Source organism: Chanodichthys erythropterus, chromosome 6 (assembly GCF_024489055.1).
Source record: "Chanodichthys erythropterus isolate Z2021 chromosome 6, ASM2448905v1, whole genome shotgun sequence".
NCBI classification, from domain to species: domain Eukaryota; kingdom Metazoa; phylum Chordata; class Actinopteri; order Cypriniformes; family Xenocyprididae; genus Chanodichthys; species Chanodichthys erythropterus.
In genome coordinates this window covers 32,364,300-32,382,710 of record NC_090226.1, presented here as the reverse complement: position 1 = coordinate 32,382,710, position 18,411 = coordinate 32,364,300, and the positions used below count along the sequence as shown (strand labels likewise).

The following is an 18,411-nucleotide window of genomic DNA, read 5'->3' as shown; positions in this document are numbered from 1 at the left end:
TTCATCTTCAGAACACAAATTAAGATATTTTTGATAAAATCCAATGGCTCAGTGAGGCCTCCATTGACAGCAAGATAATTAACACTTTCAATGCTCAGAAAGCTACTAAAGACATATTTAAAACAGGTCATGTGACTGCAGTGGATCAACCTTAATGTTATGAAGTGATGAGAATACTTTTTGTGCGCCAAAAAAACGAAATAATGACTTTATTCAACAATATCTAGTGATGGACGATTTCAAAACACTTTTTTGTTTCGAATCCGGGATTCGGAGCGCCAAAATCACATGATTTCAGTAAACGAGCCTTTGTTCTAAGTGTTTCGAAATTTCAATGGTTCACCACTGGGGGGCGTGACTTTGCAGTTTGATACACGCTCCGAACCACTGATTTGAAACAAAAGATTGGTACAGCATTGAAGCTTCCTGAAGCAGTGTTTTGAAATCACCCATCACTAGATATTGTGAAATAAAATCATTATTTATTTTTTTTGGTGCACAAAAAGTATTCTCATCACTTCATAACATTAAGGTTGAACCACTGTAGTCACATGAACTGATTTAAATACGTCTTTGATAGCTTTCTGGACATTGAAAGTGTAAATTATTTTGCTGTCAATGGAGCCCTCACTGAGCCATTGGATTTCATCAAAAATATCTTGATAAGATGAACGAAGGTCTTATGGGTGTGGAACGACATGAGGGTGAGTAATTAATGACAGAATTTTCACTTTTGGGTGAACTAACCCTTTAACACTTATAGCACTTTTTTTCCAAGTCTTCATTTGTCTTTTTTTTTTTTAAAGTCCCCCTGTGGTGGAAATCAAGTTTTTAATGTTGTTTATATGTCCATGTAGTTTTTTTAATATGCTTTAAGACAAACCATCTGCAAATTCATTAGTCAACACCATTGCTGAGTATTTTCTCCTTAAAACTGCAGTAAACCAAAGACAGTCTCAAACCCACAGTTCGAAATCGCTGGTGTTTCTGACGTCACAAACTTCAAGTCAACGTGCCAGCGGACTCTAGCATATCATTAAAGCCGAGTTCAGACTGCACGATTTTAGCCCCGATTTTGGCTCGCCGACAGTTTTTGAGAAATCGCAGACAAATGCCCAAAATCACAGGCAAATCGGTGCTCGTTCACGCGAGTGACAATCACGCAGTGTGAATGAGCAAAGACGCGATCTGAGAGAATCGCCGACGAGTCACCGTGAGATATTTGGCATGTTAAATATCTGAACGTGTCGGCGATTCAAAATCTGCAGTGTGAAAAGTGTTCTGACTGAAAACTACATCAGCGATGACCGACAGCCAATGAGAGAGCAAGATACAGAGCAGCGGGGAGTTCGGGGAGGAGTTATAGACCACAATATCAGCAAGCATGGCTTTGCATATTCTAAACGTTTCATATTCTTCTTTTTATGGAGTCAAATTAATGCCTTAAAGTTTTGCACAAAAATAAAGTTTTGCAAAACAAAAAAAAAGAATTGAGCAATAAAAAAATGTTTTGCAAACAAAAATAAAGAATTGCAAAGGCAAAATAAAGTATTGAGCAGAAAAAAATAAGTTTTGCAAACAAAAATAATAAATTGCAAAATAAAATAATGAAGTGCAAAAATAAAAATATAATCAATTACAAAAATCAATGACAGCTGTAATCCTATTTTATCTTTGCCACATATTTTTCATGCTCAAACCTACTAAATCATTTGCAACGCTCATTTTATTCTGCGTTTCAGTCAAGCGTGCGCTCACGATACTGGTTTTCTTTTGCGCTGCACTTTTCTGTGCGGATCTCTTTATGGCACTGGTTTGTATTATGCCTAAATAGTATTGAATAGTACTAGTGTCACATACTATTTAGGATGGATAGTATGCACATTGAGACGCAGGCAAGCATAGAGACAGAGCGCATTTATTATAATCTGAAAACCACGCCCACCGGGGGAAAAACAATCCAACCGTCTCCAGGCTGCCTTCTTGTCTTTTCTGACACATTACAAAAAACAGAACAATTCCTAAAAGGTGTTGTGTGACAAGGTGTACAGCTAACAAGCTAAAAAAAACAGAAATAAGTTTTTATAAGCTGTCGACCCCAAAAAACGAATGTTTAAGGGCACAAAAGTGGATACAGGCAGTGAGACAGAGCGAAACGGGTCATATTACTATAAGAAATGCATTGGAGGGGGTCGTAATCGGCGACAACATATGCTAAACAAACCAACAAAAACAAACCATTCATTATTTTTCACCATGTCAAAGAATTATTTCACCTGTCGCCGATTACGTTCCCCTCCAATGCATTTCGCGGGGGCGTGCCCCCGTTTCTTGACTCCACCCCCACGTCAAACCAGTGCCACAAAGAGATCCGCACAGAAAACTGCAGCGCAAAAGAAAACCGGTATCGTAAGCGCACGCTTGACTGAAACGCAGAATAAAATGAGCGTTGCAAATGATTTAGTAGGTTTGAGCATGAAAAATATGTGGCAAAGATAAAATAGGATTACAGCTGTCATTGATTTTTGTAATTGATTATATTTTTATTTTTGCACTAGTTAATTTTATTTAGCAATTTATTATTTTTGTTTGCAAAACTTATTTTTTCCGCTCAATACTTTATTTTTCCTTTGCAATTCTTTATTTTTGTTTGCAAAACATTTTTTTATTGCTCAATTCTTTTTTGTGTTTTGCAAAACTTTATTTTTGTGCAAAACTTTAAGGCATTAATTTGACTCCATATCTTTTCTTTTTCTTTTTTTCTCTGCAAATCAGCGCACAGGCAATTCGTATTGCAAGCTTCTTGCGGGCTACCATTTTTAATAATAATCCCATTCGCACGTGAGAACTCCGGTCTTGCACGCATCATGCGTAAAGTCATGCAGTGTGAAACCTTCTGTCGCCGATCCATCGTGCAGTTTGAACACAGCAGCGACTGAATGCTGGCCAAGATAGTCATGCAGTGTGAAAAGAACAGTGACCCGACTACTTTGAAAATCGTGCCGTCTGAACTCGGCTTAACTATGACTGAAGCAGTAGAATCTCTAGAATATATATCCCGGTATATTTTTCTGTTGATATAAAAAATCGGGTATACCGAGGTATTATTGTACCGTGAGATTTTTATATTGTTACATCCCTAGTATTTACGTTAGAACGCCGGCTCAGAATTGACATGCGTGTGGCGCTGACACAGGAGCCGGCCAATAATGAGACGATGTTCTGACATAGAACCTGGACGGCTGCACTGCGTTCACAACAACAACTGCATATGAGAATGACACAGAAGAGGAGAAATTGAATAAGTTTGTTTTGTTTTTGCGCACAAAATGTATTCTCATCGCTTCTTAACATTAAAGTTGAACCACTGTAGTCACGTGAACTATTTTAACGATGTCTTTACTACCTTTCTGAACCTTGAATGTGGTAATCAAATCGCTGTCTATGGAAGGATTAAAGAGCTATTGGATTTCATCAAAAATATCTTAATTTGTGTTCCGAAGATGAATGAAGGTCTTACGGAACGGCATGAGGGTGAGTAATTAATGACAGAATTTTCACTTTTGGGTGATATAACCCTAGTCATGGTTTGTGCTCAGCCTTACCATTCTGAATGAGTATCTGGGAACGGGTGAAGTGTCCCTGAATGGCGGCCATATGCAAAGGACTCTTCCCATCTTTATTCTGAAAGGAAAACAAGAAAGGTCAGAGAACAAAAACCCCAGCAATATCCATCCGCTGGTTTTGGGTTCATGTCTCCTGACCGGAATGTTCACGTCTGCCCCGTTATTGACCAGCAGCTCCAGACACAACGCTCCGTCGGTGGAGACGGCAGACAGGTGCAGCGGTGTGCAGCCACGTATGTTTGAACGGTTAACACTGGCACCACAGTTAACCAGCTGACTTGCAATAACCTCTTGCCCAGCATAACAAACCATGTGGAGAGCACTGTTACCAGAACCATCTGCTTCGTCAATCTAATGAGAGAGAAAAGAAATAAAATTTGATTCTATTTAGTGCACTATTCATAAGTGCACATTACTCCAAAGAAAAATCTGTTTGATGTTGTTGGAATTAAGAACCATTTAAAAAAAAAAAAAAAAAACATACAGTATGTTTTCATTTTTCGTTCGAAACCTTAAATGAATAGTTCACCCAAAAAGGAAAACTGTCATCACTTACGCTCATGTAATTACAAACCTGTATGCATTTCTTCTTCTGTTGAACAAATTATTAGAACCCAGAGTTTTTTTGGTATGAATAAAAACATTTTAAAAATTCTTTTGCAGTAAAGTTGAAAAAAGTCATACAGGTGAGTAAATAATGACACAATATTTATTTTTTGGTTAACTATCCATTTAAGTAAATTTGGTTTGACACCTTGAATAATATTATATCCCAACATAACAACCTTCTCTGCCTCTGAAACAAAAAACTCTAATTTTCTCATAATATCAATTGCAGCTTCAGCTCTTTTCTCTCAGTGTCTGAAACGGTTTGATCAAGAATTCGGTCTCTCTAAATCCCAAAAACTTCATTTATCTGCACTTTGATCTTTGAAACTTTGAACCTTTTACATTCACAAACAACTCTATTACACACTACATGAAAGGTGCCCTAGAATCAAAATTTGAATTTACCTCGGCATAGTTGAATAACAAGAGTTCAGTACATGGAAATGACATACAGTGAGTTTCAAACCCCATTGCTTCCTCCTTCTTATATAAATCTCATTTGTTTAAAAGACTTCCGGAAAACACGCGAATCTCAACATAACACAGACTGTTACATAACAGTCGGGATCATTAATATGTATGACCCCAATATTTGCATATTATGCCAGCCCATGTTCAAGGCATTAGACAAGGAAAGGCAGTATTCACATCTGGATCTGTGCACAGACAAGGTAAGCCAGCAAGAACAAAAGCGAAAAATGGCAGATGGAGCAATAATAACTGACATGATCCATGATAACATGATATTTTTAGTGATATTTGTAAATTGTCTTTCTAAATGTTTTGTTAGCATGTTGCTAATGTACTGTTAAATGTGGTTAAAGTTACCATCGTTTCTTACTGTATTCACGGAGACGAGCCGTCGCTATTTTCATTTTTAAACATGTGCAGTCTGTATAATTCATAAACACAACTTCATTCTTTATAAATCTCTCCAACAGTGTAGCATTAGCCCTTAGCAACAGAGCACAGCCTCAAACTCATACAGAATCAAACATAAACATCAAAATAAATACTTTACTCACATAATTCGAAGCATGCATGCAGCATGCATGACGAACATCTTGTAAAGATCCATTTGAGGGTTATATTAGCTGTGTGAACTTTGTAAATGCACTGTAATATAGTCGAGAGCTCGTGTGGCAGGGAGCAGGCGAATTAAAGGGGCGGCGCGCTGCCAAAATCAGTGTATAGTTAATGATGCCCCAAAATATGCAGTTAAAAAAATTTAAAAAAATCTATGGGGTATTTTGAGCTGAAACTTCACAGACACATTCAGGAGACACCTTAGACTTATATTAAAAGCATTCTTGGGCACCTTTAAATATAATATCCCAAAAAGCATAATAGGGGCACTTTAAGACTACATGAGAAACAATATTAACCAATAATATCATATCCTATCATGTTTCACCCCCATCAAATCAATCTGAAATACTACACAGTACGGAAGTTAAAGCATTGAAAATATGAATATAATTTTAAAAAGAAACTATAATTATAAAAATATCATTTTAATGAGAAGCAAATGTTCTACTGATTAAAATTAAAGTCCCAGTAAACATTAAAAATATGCTAATATTCTAGACAAAACTAGAAGGTGTAACATGTAGAAATGTCCACTAATGTCTAGATATGATTGCTCACCTGTGCTCCATGTTTCAGGAGGTACTGGATCACTTCAGTGTGTCCACCAAGAGCCGCCGCATGTAGAGGCGTAAATCCCTGCTTATCCCTGCAGGACACATCAGCACTGCCCGCGACTAAGAGCTTCACCACCTCCAGATGCCCTGATCGTCACACACAATCAAGTCTCTATAAGATAACACACTATTCTCAGCAGAAATCTATATATATGCTTCTTCAGAGGACCAGATACCTAGATGAGCAGCCAGATGGATGGGCTGCCTGTCCTTTATGTCTCTGGCACTCAGGTTGGCTCCTTTATTTAGGAGCAGGGTCACTGTCTAATGACATCATCAAAGGGTTACATCCAAACTTCACTGATAACGTTTAAGAGATAAAGAAGGCTACGTCTACATGAATCCAGGCATATGTGCTTCTGTCCACACTGAGGCTGTTTTTGTGCTGATCTTGTTATGAAGACGTTCTCTAAATTCGCATTGTAGTGTGGACGGAGATATTCGAAATGATGATGCATCTCGAGTTGTATTGGCATTGTTGTGTCTGCTCTTTACTTTCACAGTGTTGCTAAATGTTACAATCTTTATGTTACATTCCTACAAAATAAATGTAAAACATGAGGGCAATTGTGTTTTTGACCATAAAGTAGTGACCAAAAGTGATGTCCGGCCAAGGAAAATTGACATTTCACTCTTTATTAAAATTTGCTGAAGATTTTGTAAGCATATTGTGTAGTTGTGCATGTCTATTGTTTTATTTGTGATAACACAATGAAATGTCAAATTGTGCAACATCATTTTTGGCCAGGCTGTCATACAAAGATATTATAAACATGCAAAAACAAGAGAGAACCAATGAAATATGAATAACTTTTTATTATTATGTCATAAGTATGCTTTTCTTGTAAGCTCTTTGTTTTTCTATGCAGTTTTTTTGCATAGTAGAATAAAACCTGTAGCTGTATTTGCCTTTTTTTGCCAAATAATTTTTGTCAGATAAACACTTTGACCAAGTTTAGTGCTTTGTTCCCTCAAATTTAAAATATCTAAAAATATAACATATTTTCCTCATATTTTGATGGTTTAATCGAACTCATAGGGCAGCAGTGTCAAACTAATTTTAGGTTGAGGGCCGGATTGGAAAAAAATAACCATGTGCGGGCCGAATAAAAAAAAAAAGTTAAATTTTGGGAAATAATTAAAAAGCACTTTTTTTGCAAGCCCAGAATAAAGATTGACCAAAATAAAACTAAAAAAACATTTGGATTTATGACCAGTGGACTAGTGCATCTATATATTTTTTTTATTATAGTTCAAATCATCCGGATTGGACACCTTTGTGGGCCGTATTCGTCCCACGAGCCCTATGTTTGACACCCCGTCATAGGGTCATTAAACACAAGTCCCCTCCGGATATCACTTATGGCCAACAATTAGTGGTGAGATATTAATGCCAAAAGAATAAAGTGAGAGCTTTATTATGTCTGGTCTCTCTTTATCATCCGATTATGTTTTATGCATGCGCAGTAAGATGATTTAAGTGTTTTCAGATGTTCAAAGTTGTAATGAAACAGAAGTTGCAATAGTCTTTTCTTCTCTATTGTGCTGTAAATCTGAGTGAAACGGCTTCTGGAACAAGAACAAATGTAGGGCGGGGCTTGATTTTGTACGTGGGGAATTGATTGGATGGTTGTGGTTAGCTATTGGTGGAGCTCATGTGAGTGACAGGTTGCCCCGCCCTCATCATCAGAGAAATGATGTCACTGCAAGAAGGAGGGGAAGTTATTCTGATTCAAGATTACGAGGACATGAATTTAAAACAATAATGATGTGCATGGATAAATCATATTCCATAAAAAAACAAGAATTGTAATTTTCATTTCATGGTGACTTTTAATGTGGACAGAGAGCATTTTGTATCCTGGTTAATGTAGACGTAGCCATAGAGTTTCATATAACTCCTCAAATGAAATGTCCACTATATTCAGTGTCAGTTCTTGCCTCACCTCTGCATGTCCACTGTGGACGGCGTGATGTAAAGCAGTTCTCCCAAACCGATCGGCTTCATTCATACTGCTCATGTAAGGAAGCAGGACATCCACGCACTTTGTCGCTCTGTTGGCTGCAGCTACATGTAGAGGCGTCTGACAGAACTTGTCCTGTGCGTTCACCTCCGCTCCCTTCCTCAGCAGCAGCCCAACAGACGCCTGCAATCACAACGGCACAAAATGAGAGAAGCACATGAAACACAACAGCTAAATGATTTTAAAACTCCTCTCATACTTGGTTCTGTGAGGCAGCGGCCCGATGCAGAGGAGTCAACCACTCCTGGTCTTTAGCATTAACATTAGCACCTAAAACACAAGACCACAGGCCATCAAAGACAAAAACAGAAAGAAGAAACGTTCTACCATCAATATTTTGTTTAAAGTCCCCCTGTGGTGAAAACCAAGTGTTTATTATTGTTTATATGTCTATGTAGTGTTTTTAATATGCTTTAAAGCAGAACTAAGTAACTTTTTTTACCTTCATAAATAGTTTTCTAAGTCCTTACGATGGTTAATTGACTTGTAGTGGTGTGTTTGAGGCGAGCACTAACCCCCTCTGGCACTTGGAGTATTTACGACAGTGTGATTCAATGAAGGAACCTGTAGGGGGAGCTTCGCAAATCTTACTGAGTTCCGCTTTACCATTGCTGAGTATTTTCTCTTTAAAACTGCAGTGAAAAAGAAAGCCAATATAGAGGGTGTATGATGAACTATATGCCTTTCTCTGTCTGACTCTGAGATGAAGAACGGGAACATGGTTTGTGTAATATTAGCAACACATTATTAGCTGTTTGATAACGTAGTCAAGCAAAAGGCTAATCATATTAATTACCGTCATGTGTCCGACGTTGTAAAGAGCGATACCATTGTGCAGCGTTTACCTCAGTAAGTTGACCGAGTGGATCTCTGAGCTCGAGCGTGGGGGTGGGGCTAATTAGCATATTCATGATTCTGCGTATACTAAATGAAGCAAGGGTGTAGAGTTACATTCAAGCTATTTCAAGACATTAAGAATTTTTTTTTACAGGAAAAAATGTTTAAATGTGTCATTTTGGTGATCAAAGATGGGTTTTAAGGGATAAAATTATTGACTACAGGGGGACTTTAAAGGGTTAGTTCACCCAAAAAATTTAATTCTGTCATTAATTACTCACCCTCATGTCGTTTCACACCCGTAAGACCTTCATTCATCTTCAGAACACAAATTAAGATATTTTTTATTATATGAGCTACTATTAAAGCTACTAAAGACGTTTTTAAAACAGTTCATGTGACTACAGTGGTTCAACCTTAATGTTATGAAGCGATGAGAATACTTTTTGTGCGCCAAAATAACAAAATAACGACTTTATTCAACAATATCTAATGATGGATGATTTCAAAACACTGCTTCATGAAGCTTCGAAGCTTTACCAATCTTTTGTTTCCAATCAGTGGTTTAGAGTGTGTATCAAATTGACAAAGTCACGTGAACTATTTCGAAGTTTCAAAACACTTATGACGTAACGAAGCCTTGTTTACTGAAACTGATTAGAAACAAAAGATTCGTAAAGCTTCGAAGCTTCATGAAGCAGTGTTTTGAAATCACACATCATTAGATATTGTTGAATAAAGTCGTTATTTTGTTTTTTGGCGCACAAAAAGTATTCTTGTCGCTTCATAACATTAAGGTTGAACCACTGTAGTCACATGACCTGTTTTAAATATGTCTTTAGTAGCTTTCTGGGCATTGAAAGTGTTAATTATCTTGATGTATAAAAAATTAATAAAAAATATTTTAATTTGTGTTCTGAAGATGCAGGTATGGAACAACATGAGGGTGAGTAATTATTGACAGAATTTCATTTTTTCATTTTTTCAAGATTAACTTAAATCACAATGTATACACCACCGGTCAAAAGTCTCATGTCTTCACCAAGGCTGTATTTATTTAATCAAAATTACAGTTTTGTGAAATATATTTAAAATCTATGATTTCTATGTGAATATATTGTAAAATGTAATTTATTCCTGTGATCAAAGCTGAATTTTCAGCATCTTTACTCCAGTCTTCAGTGTCACATGATCCTTCAGAAATCATTCTAATATGCTGAAATTCCTGAAGTCACCTGAACTGATGAGGAGCTCCATGATATGAACTCCACCCACGTACGCTGCAGCATGCATGGCGGTGCGGCACTCTTGGTCCTGAAACAACAAACAGTTTTAATACCAAGAAAAATGTGTGTTCACTCGATAATTTTAATATACAGTATTGCAGCATTCTAGTCATCAGGTATATGGAATTATTATGCATTCTTACAAAGATGTAAAAGGAGTAATGAAATTTGAAAGAATCAGGACGTTTCTTCAAATGTCACAAGACAAAACCATATACCAATTCATCCACTTCTTCCATCTGTTCCAACAAAAATTCCACCATTTCAGCATTCTGGCTGAATACTGCCTGGACCAGGAGCGACTAAAAGAAAGACAGACAGAAGGATCAGTGAAGTTCGGAGAGGAAATTATTGTGAATAAATGGTTTGTGCAAAGTGTCCAGATGGATTAGTGTCATCTTTTTCATATTCATAGTCAGATTTATTGTGATTTTTAAAGTCACCATGAAATAAAACTTTCCTTTTAAATAATGCAGTATTACTATTCTTGGTTCATTTTCAACTTATTTTTGAGAAAATTATATATATATATATATATATATATATATATATATACACACAGGTATATGTATGTATATAAAAAAGTCAATATTTTGGCCATGCCGGTTGCATACAAGTTGGGTTAAAAATTGACAAACCCAGTGGTTGGGTTAAATATCTGCTGGTTGCTTAAAATGCCCAAATAAGTTGGAAATTAACATTTATTAATGTTTAATAAATGAACATTCATTAATAAGTTTAATCGATAATAATTAAATACTAAACAAACATTTATTAAATAGCTTATTAATAGATGTTTACCTTTTGATTATTATTGTTGTCTCTAGTAATTTTGTGCATGATTTTTAATTTCCAACCTATTTTAGGTTAATTTTAAGCCAGCAATATAGTCATTTTTAATGAATAGTTGAGTTAAATAAAACTACCCAACAGGTTGGGCAAACATTTAACCCAACCACTGGGTTTGTCCATTTTTAACCCAACTTGGGTTGTTTTTAACCCAGCATTTTTTAGAGTGTGGAGATGATGATTTTGCTATTTTAGAGCATTTTTTTTTTTTTTTTTGGGTCAAAGTTATGTAAACATACAAGTCTTGGTAACACTTTACAGTAAGGTTCATTAACATTAGTTAATATATGAACTAACATGAACTAATGATGAGCAATACATTTGTTACAGTATTTATTAATAATGTTCATTGTTTGTTCATGTAGTTCACAGTGCATTGCTAACAAATACAACTTTTAATTTGAAAAATGTATTAGTAAATTAACATTAACTAAGATTAATAAATCCTGTAGAAGTGCTGTTCATTGAACTAAAGTAGTTAACTAATGAACCCTTATTGTAAAGTGTTTCCCAACGTCCTGATTCATGCAAAAAAATGTGCAAAGAAGAGAAATTAGTATTTTCACTGGTGAACGAATACACACATAAATTAACCTATATCGATTATTTTTTTTAAGTCACAAGTTTTTTTGCATTTATGTCTCCTGATTTATTTATTTTTTTTTTAAGAGAAAGATACATTTAAATACTTTTTTAGGAACAAAGAAAGAAAAGGAAAAAACACCAAAACAAGTATTAATCATGGTACATCTCATCATATCTCTTCAAAAAATAAATACATTTTTTGTTATTAATTATTCTTAGTGATTTGATTAATGTTCTACTTCACATAAGAAATCTATAAAATAATGTCTTTGTTTGTGAAAATAGAATTTTTGCCACAAGGATAAGAAAGTTAACAGTAGATTCTAAAGATTTGTTTTGGTTTTCAAAATAGCCAACAACATACTTAATGTGTAAATTACAGTTCATATTAACTTTAGAAAAACAATATTAACTCAAATCTTTCCAGAAAAGTGATGAAACATTACATGAGAAAAAGAAATGACAAATATCTTCACTTTCTTGTTTACACAAGATGCATATATCAGCTAAAGTTTGACACAAGAGCATTACAAGGGTATGTATTATGCAAAATGCACTTCAACTATATCGACTAAATCAAAGCAGCAGATTACACTGAAATGACGTCATTCACTCGACAGCAGGCCACTATTAGGAGAACAGACAGATATAACTAGTTTTACAGAGACAGTTGTGTCTATCACCAGGCTGAATATATTAAAAATCAAACTGAAACCGGCAACATGTCACAGAACAAACTAGATATGTCCTGACCATGCTTCTGAAGAAAACTAAAGCGAAAAGCTTCTTGACGCTTACCTGCTCTCTTATGTTTAATATTCCCATCTCCTCAGATTAGTCAGGACGGAGTTTATTCATTTGGAAACTGATAACACAGTTAAACGTGTATAAAGTTTCCTTTGACTGTTAATAATGAACGGTGAACAGCACTAGTCTAGTACGACAGCGCTGTAATCTGAAGCTGGTGGTTTACAGCGACATCTACTGTAGAATAGAGGTATTACACGCCAGGAGGCTCGTGCGGTGTTAGGTTCCCTTGAAGTCACATTTTTAAAATAAAAGATAAAAAGAAAATCTAATGCATTTCTAAACAAACACATCCTACTTGTCAGCATTAGCGTGGATAGATGAATTCACATTATGATTTGCATATTGTATGTTTTTCTTTTGTATGATTGTAGTTACTGTACATTGACCATCTCTGTTTTATTGAAGTTTAGTTTAAAAAAAGATTCATGGCTCAACTAAATGTGAAGTGAACCTCAATTGTGGAATATCATGCCTATTGAAACAAAAAGGTTTACTCGCTGTTTAAAGGCTTGTCTTTATGTTAGAGATGCTCTTTTTGCAATGGTTATTTACAGTAAAATATGATGGCATGAAAAATTAAGCATATTATTTTTATTTTTCAAGAACAGGAAAGCTATAGACCATTAGTATGTGTTGTCTTTTTAAGATCTTTGTATAAAACCAAGGTTGCGTAAAAGCTTTAAATTATTTAATATTTCTGTTCTTTTAATTACCTGGCAATATTGTTGTTGTAATGAATATATTTTCCTACCACGGACAAAAGTGCTTAAATATTTTATGTTTTAAAATTCATTTTCGACTGGCTTCTTTCGAACTTACTTTTGAAAAACATGCTTTTGAGCTCCTAATATGCAAGTATATTTATCTATAAATAATGTGCAACAAAAGCAACTGTCTGATGAGAGGATAACGAAAGTGTGACTGGAATTAAAATGTGGTTTATTTACAAGAGAAAATTCTTAAACTACGAAGGAAACTAATAAAGGCAAATACTATGTGAAACATGACTGTTAATGTTTATGTGGAAACGTCAGTGATCAGTTTGTGTGTGATTTATTTCATCATATTCAAGTGTTTAAATCAAGACAACATGAGAATACGGTTTATTATGTCACTGAATATTCATTTTTCATAATAGTTTGTTTTACAAAATATTTTTTTTGCACTTAAGGTATGCTATAAGGTTTAGCAATGATTAACAATCATTAATCTGAAGGGCAGGGTTGCTATAAATTAATAAAGCTCCTTTGATTAACCAAAGGCGCTTTATTATCAAGAATAACCACCCCACCCGCCTTCTTTCAATCACTGTCAAAATTCACAATTTGATTTATTAATAGTAGTATTTTGACACTCACCAATAAATGACTTTAAAAAGGTATTGAAAATGATTTTTTTCACTCTCCTGAGGTAGGACCACATTTAGTAGCAAGTACAGTTGTATGTTTCTTTATCGTTCTGCGTTGTTCATCTTGATGCTGGAAAATTCAAGGTTTTACTATACATAATGATTTAAAACTCCCAAAACTTTAGAAAAATATGTAGATTTGATCCCTTTTGACAATTAAGACAATATTAATACACCATGACTCCATACTGTAAATGGTGAGTAAAAAAAAAAAAAAAGATTGCGTTTATTATTAAAACAACAATATAACAAGAACGGATGCTGAATTCAAACAATGCAACGAATGCTGATAAATACTGACGCAACAACCAAATTAAATTATGTTTGAAAATCAAATGAAAACACAAAAGTTGGTAAACTGCATATGCATCTCCATACAAAGTGGTGGCAGCCTAATAGTTTAAGACTGTTTGTGACCTGGAGAAATAAACACCACACCACTGTGCTTCTAATCAATATACTGCAAATGATCTTCTAAACTAAAATCTTAAGTGCTCCCAAATAGTGTTAAATCTAAAAGTATGCCATTAGAGACTCATAAAGAGATCTCATTGTAGCTGTAGAAAGTCAGCTTTAATTAATGACAATGGACAGTTTTGATGGTAACGCCATTAATACAGTTGAACAGGTCAACAGTTGACCCATAGGGTCAAGTACATTATATAATGTAGATCTCTGCATGTTCAGCGTCCTCAACAAGTAAGAGAATCAGTCTGGTTACTGAAGTTTAACAGGTGAACACATTGGTAAAGCCGCTCGGTTCATAACTCGTCATGCGGTATCTTCAGGGCATGGTCACAAAGATCTGTGGGAGGAGTAACAAAAAAACTATCACATAAGTGTATACGGGATGATCAAGATGTCCTGAATATATTACACAACATTGTACACATTTTGTTAAAGGGATAACATCGAAATTCTGTCATTATTTACAGCTTCAAAGCAGTGTTAACCCAGGGACATTCACTACCCTCCTCCTCATTTATTCTTCAACCTTCTTGGTATTCCTCAATCAATTCATTATAAAGAATATAACAAGAAAAAAAATTATAAAATTATAAAAGAATGCCTATTTTTGTATTCATTTTTTGTAAAAATTGTATAGGGTCGCTAACGACCCGAGGTGTGTATGAGTGTACATATTTTTTTCTGCACAACAATAATTGAATCTCAGATGACAGAATAAGTGCAATTCACCTTTATTCCACAAGGTGGCAATGTCTGATACACAATGCTGAAGTGACGACTCATTTAGACAGAAAACGAAATAATAAGAAAAACATGAAATGGCTCAGCGATTTACTGCAGAACAAGTACTGAACGCAATCAAATATGACTATAACTGTTACTGGATGGATCTGGTGAAACTGTTAGCGATCGAAATATTGATTTTGAAGATGTTGAAAATTATATAGCTTTGAGAATACGTTTGAGATCGCAAATGGGCTCATATTCGTGACCTCAAACATAAAACTAGCCTATTATTTTCTGAATTTACTGGAAAATGAGCTCTGACGAGGACAGTTATGATGGCATAAAACATCTGCTCAAACGGAGCCCTTTCAAGCTCCAAAAGGTAACAAAATATGATTTATTTTATTCTTAGAAATAAGAAATTCTTAGAATTAGTTCACTTTGTTGACACTGGATCGGTACTTCCGGCCACGTAACATGATCCTTCCAACATGATGACGTATTGCGTGGCGCAGAGCAGTGCAAGACGAGCATTCGTGGTTAAAAAGAATGTAATTTTTTTACTTTTTTTTGGAAAATGACTGATGGTTTCTCTAGATAAGACTCTTATTCCTCGTCTGGGATCATGTAGAGCTCTTTGAAGCTGCACTGAAATTGAGATTTGGACCTTCAAACCACTGAACCCCAGCGAAGTCCACTATATGGAGAAAAATCCTGGAATGTTTTCCTCAAAAACCTTCATTTCTTTCTGAACATCTTGGGTGACATGGGGGTGAGTAAATTAATAGGGAATTTTAAATCTGAAGTGAACGCGACTGAAATCATTTTATGCGTTTTAGCTGTTCATTTACACAACAATAGCATTTTGAGGGCCTGAAAACTTTTGAAAATGGGTTTCAGAGTGCAAGTGTTTGAAATCAATACTGTTATTGTCTACAAAGACATGAATTTGTGAAATGGCGTCTTCATGTGCATGTGTATTACGCATTCAGTCTATGGGTGCGTAGTGTTTCTTTACAAAGTGACATCGCCAACTACTGGCCTGGCAGCAGAATACAGCATTTTCAGTCGTTCCCGCGGATCCGTGCGTACGAGGATCGTTTTGACAGCGTTGTCGCCTGTATGTGAAACTTTTTCATTTTAGTACATCGTTATAGTGTAAACGTACCCTAAATCTGTTCATCATATAAAGTGATCATGTCTCTTCAGAAGACTTGGATTAAACTGTTCAGTTCATATGGATTTATTTTACGATCTCAGTTTGAAGCATTATAGCTTTAAGTTAACACACTTTCAATGAAGGGACCTTTAGATTTCATTAAAAATAACTCACTTGGTTACTTGTTTGGAATGACATGAGGGGGAGTAACTGATGACAGAGCTTTAGTTTTTGGGTGAACTAACCCTTTAAATATGCTTGAAAAGACAAGAATGTTTTTGCATTTGAGCATTTTACAAAAAGATGCATTTGTGGGGAAATAAGTTGTGTGACCATGTTATAAAACATATCAAAATGTCATATAATTATTATATTTACAATATTACCTGTCCTCTTACTGCAGAGCTTGTCTTTAACGTTGTCTGTCTCATGAGAAAAGAATTCAATAAGTTCATCCTCATGCTGCTCAACAATCGTTTCACACTGTGAAAAAACACAAGAGACACGTTTCTAAACCGATAAGGAAATGCATCAAATCAACAGCAAAGTGCATCCTATTTGCACTCAATATATTTGTGTTTCCAACTGTAGAGTTTAAGTTTTGTTGTGTCTTTACCATGGTCTTTACCTAAAAATAAAGGCGTAAAGAAATGAAAGAATGGATCTTACAGCAAACTTTAAGCTGGAGCTGACTCTGGAGTCAAAGGCCACATCAGAAAGGTCCATGGCGGTGCCGTCACGGGACGTGTGTCTCACGTAGGTCTTTCGATTGGTGGCAGGGTCAACATGTTCGCCGTAATCATTCATCTTCTCACAAACCTCTTCCATAAGTTCCAGCAGGTGACCCTCAGAGCGAGAAAAGGGAACCTGAGGACATTAAAACAACGTTATAATAATATAATAAGTTAAAAGCCTCTAAGTTGGTTTAAAAAAAAAAGTCAACTGAGAGCCAGGGTCATTATGAAACAAAAATATGTCACCTCTCTTACTGACTGACTGCCATCAGGATTAATCCTAAATGATCCAGTCTGGATCATTTTCTTGGGATCTATTTGGGATATGGCCCATTCCATTTCATCAACTAATGCCCTGCATGCTGGGGGGGGAAATATGAATTTCAGATGCAATCATGAAGGTATGTAACAGCACAAGTTTTACTACAATCAATCAACCCACAATGGCTGTCTACGTATAAGAATATATTAATGTGCTCATGCAAAGCTTGAAATACCTCCACATTTGATGTCTTGACCCTGTCTGGCTCCTTGGACCACCATTAGGTGCAAAGAGATCAATGCACAGAAAATAACCACGTGAAAATTGTTTTCCATCCCCACCTACGAAAAAAATGAATAAAAATGTCATACATGTAGGTCATTCCATACAATTACATTCTACTACAACATTTGATGGTGATCTCCGAATGCCAGGTACACAAGAATTACCTTTCACAAAACACAAGCGAATAAAATCCGACATCATGTGTTTACATTAATCGCACTGCATCGCATGCAGAATTCAAAGCGTTGCGAAAACATACAAACCTTTTGCTTTAAACGCACCGCACACACGCGGACATGAACTGATGACGTGCACACACGGATAATTGTGGCTTAGCGGCTGACCTGAGATCTGCCACAATTTCGTTTTTCTTCTTGAATGGTATTGGCTGTCGACAGTGGCTGTTTGGTGCATTACCGCCATCAACTGAACTGGAGCGAAATACACACTTTCAACAGGCTATGAAACTTGTTTTTAATTCCATATAGTTCACCCAAAAATGAAAATAATGTCATTAATTATTCACCCTCATGTCGTTCCACTCCCATAAAACCTTCATTCATCTTCAGAACACAAATTAAGATGGCTCAGTGAGGCCTGCATAGCCAGCAATTTCCTCTCTCAAGATCCATTAATGTACTAAAAACATATTTAAATCAGTTCATGCGAGTACAGTGGTTCAATATTAATATTATAAAGTGACGAGAATATTTTTGGTGCACCAAAAAAACTAAATAACGACTTATTTGGTGATGGCCGATTTCAAAACACTGCTTCAGGAAGCTTTGGAGCGTTATGAATCTTATGTGTCGAATCATGATTCGGATCGCATGTCAAACTGGCAAACTGCTGAAATCACGTGACTTTGGCGCTCCGAACAGCTGCTGATTCAATACACTGATTCATAACGCTCCGAAGCTTCCTGAAGCAGTGTTTTGAAATCGACCATCACTATATAAGTCGTTATTTTGTTTTTTTGGCGCACCAAAAATATTCTCGTCGCTTTAGGATATTAATATTGAACCACTGTACTCACATGA

The 18,411-nt window shown here is 35.7% G+C and overlaps 2 protein-coding genes across 11 annotated transcripts in view; both read right to left on the bottom strand.

Annotated features, from left to right (window-relative positions):
• The window catches only part of ankrd52b (ankyrin repeat domain 52b), a 39,638-nt gene extending 27,181 nt beyond the window's left edge, over positions 1–12,457 (bottom strand). For 8 of the 9 annotated variants that reach the window (XR_010895353.1, XR_010895354.1, XR_010895355.1 and 5 more), the window contains exons 1-9: positions 12,318–12,457; positions 10,304–10,387; positions 10,035–10,113; positions 8,162–8,232; positions 7,885–8,085; positions 6,115–6,202; positions 5,883–6,025; positions 3,765–3,977; positions 3,606–3,684 (exon numbers count right to left, since the gene is read on the bottom strand). Coding sequence is in view for 6 of the 9 variants with exons in the window: in XM_067388660.1 (XP_067244761.1) it covers positions 3,606–3,684; positions 3,765–3,977; positions 5,883–6,025; positions 6,115–6,202; positions 7,885–8,085; positions 8,162–8,232; positions 10,035–10,113; positions 10,304–10,387; positions 12,318–12,344 (985 nt within the window). In the remaining 3 variants the exon portion in view is untranslated. The remainder of the gene's footprint in view (positions 1–3,605; positions 3,685–3,764; positions 3,978–5,882; positions 6,026–6,114; positions 6,203–7,884; positions 8,086–8,161; positions 8,233–10,034; positions 10,114–10,303; positions 10,388–12,317) is intronic. The other variant, XM_067388662.1, reaches the window with a different exon arrangement.
• A 1,044-nt stretch (positions 12,458–13,501) lies between these two features.
• On the bottom strand, positions 13,502–17,689 carry cnpy2 (canopy FGF signaling regulator 2). 2 transcript variants are annotated; one of them, XM_067387509.1, is made up of 6 exons: positions 17,635–17,689; positions 17,322–17,427; positions 17,071–17,186; positions 16,760–16,957; positions 16,477–16,573; positions 13,502–14,542 (listed from the first exon to the last, which is right to left on the bottom strand). In XM_067387509.1, exons 2-6 carry the CDS (start codon positions 17,419–17,421, stop codon positions 14,499–14,501), a joined length of 555 nt encoding a protein of 184 aa, XP_067243610.1. In that variant the 5' UTR covers positions 17,422–17,427; positions 17,635–17,689; the 3' UTR covers positions 13,502–14,498. The 2 variants fall into 2 exon arrangements, with proteins under 2 accessions (XP_067243610.1, XP_067243611.1); XM_067387510.1 differs by having other exon boundaries at positions 17,536–17,651.
• Between the last annotated feature and the right edge of the window lie 722 nt (positions 17,690–18,411).

What these genes read in the sequence shown, in the direction of transcription:
- cnpy2 (XM_067387509.1), bottom strand. Translation starts at nt 17,421, where the DNA reads ATGGAAAACAATTTTCACGTGGTTATTTTCTGTGCATTGATCTCTTTG. An exon ending in TCAAGACATCAAATGTGGAG is followed by an intron (nt 17,187 to 17,321) that starts GTATTTCAAGCT and finishes TTCCCCCCCCAG; the next exon opens with CATGCAGGGCATTAGTTGAT. An exon ending in GCTCTGCAGTAAGAGGACAG is followed by an intron (nt 14,543 to 16,476) that starts GTAATATTGTAA and finishes CTCCTCCCACAG; the next exon opens with ATCTTTGTGACCATGCCCTG.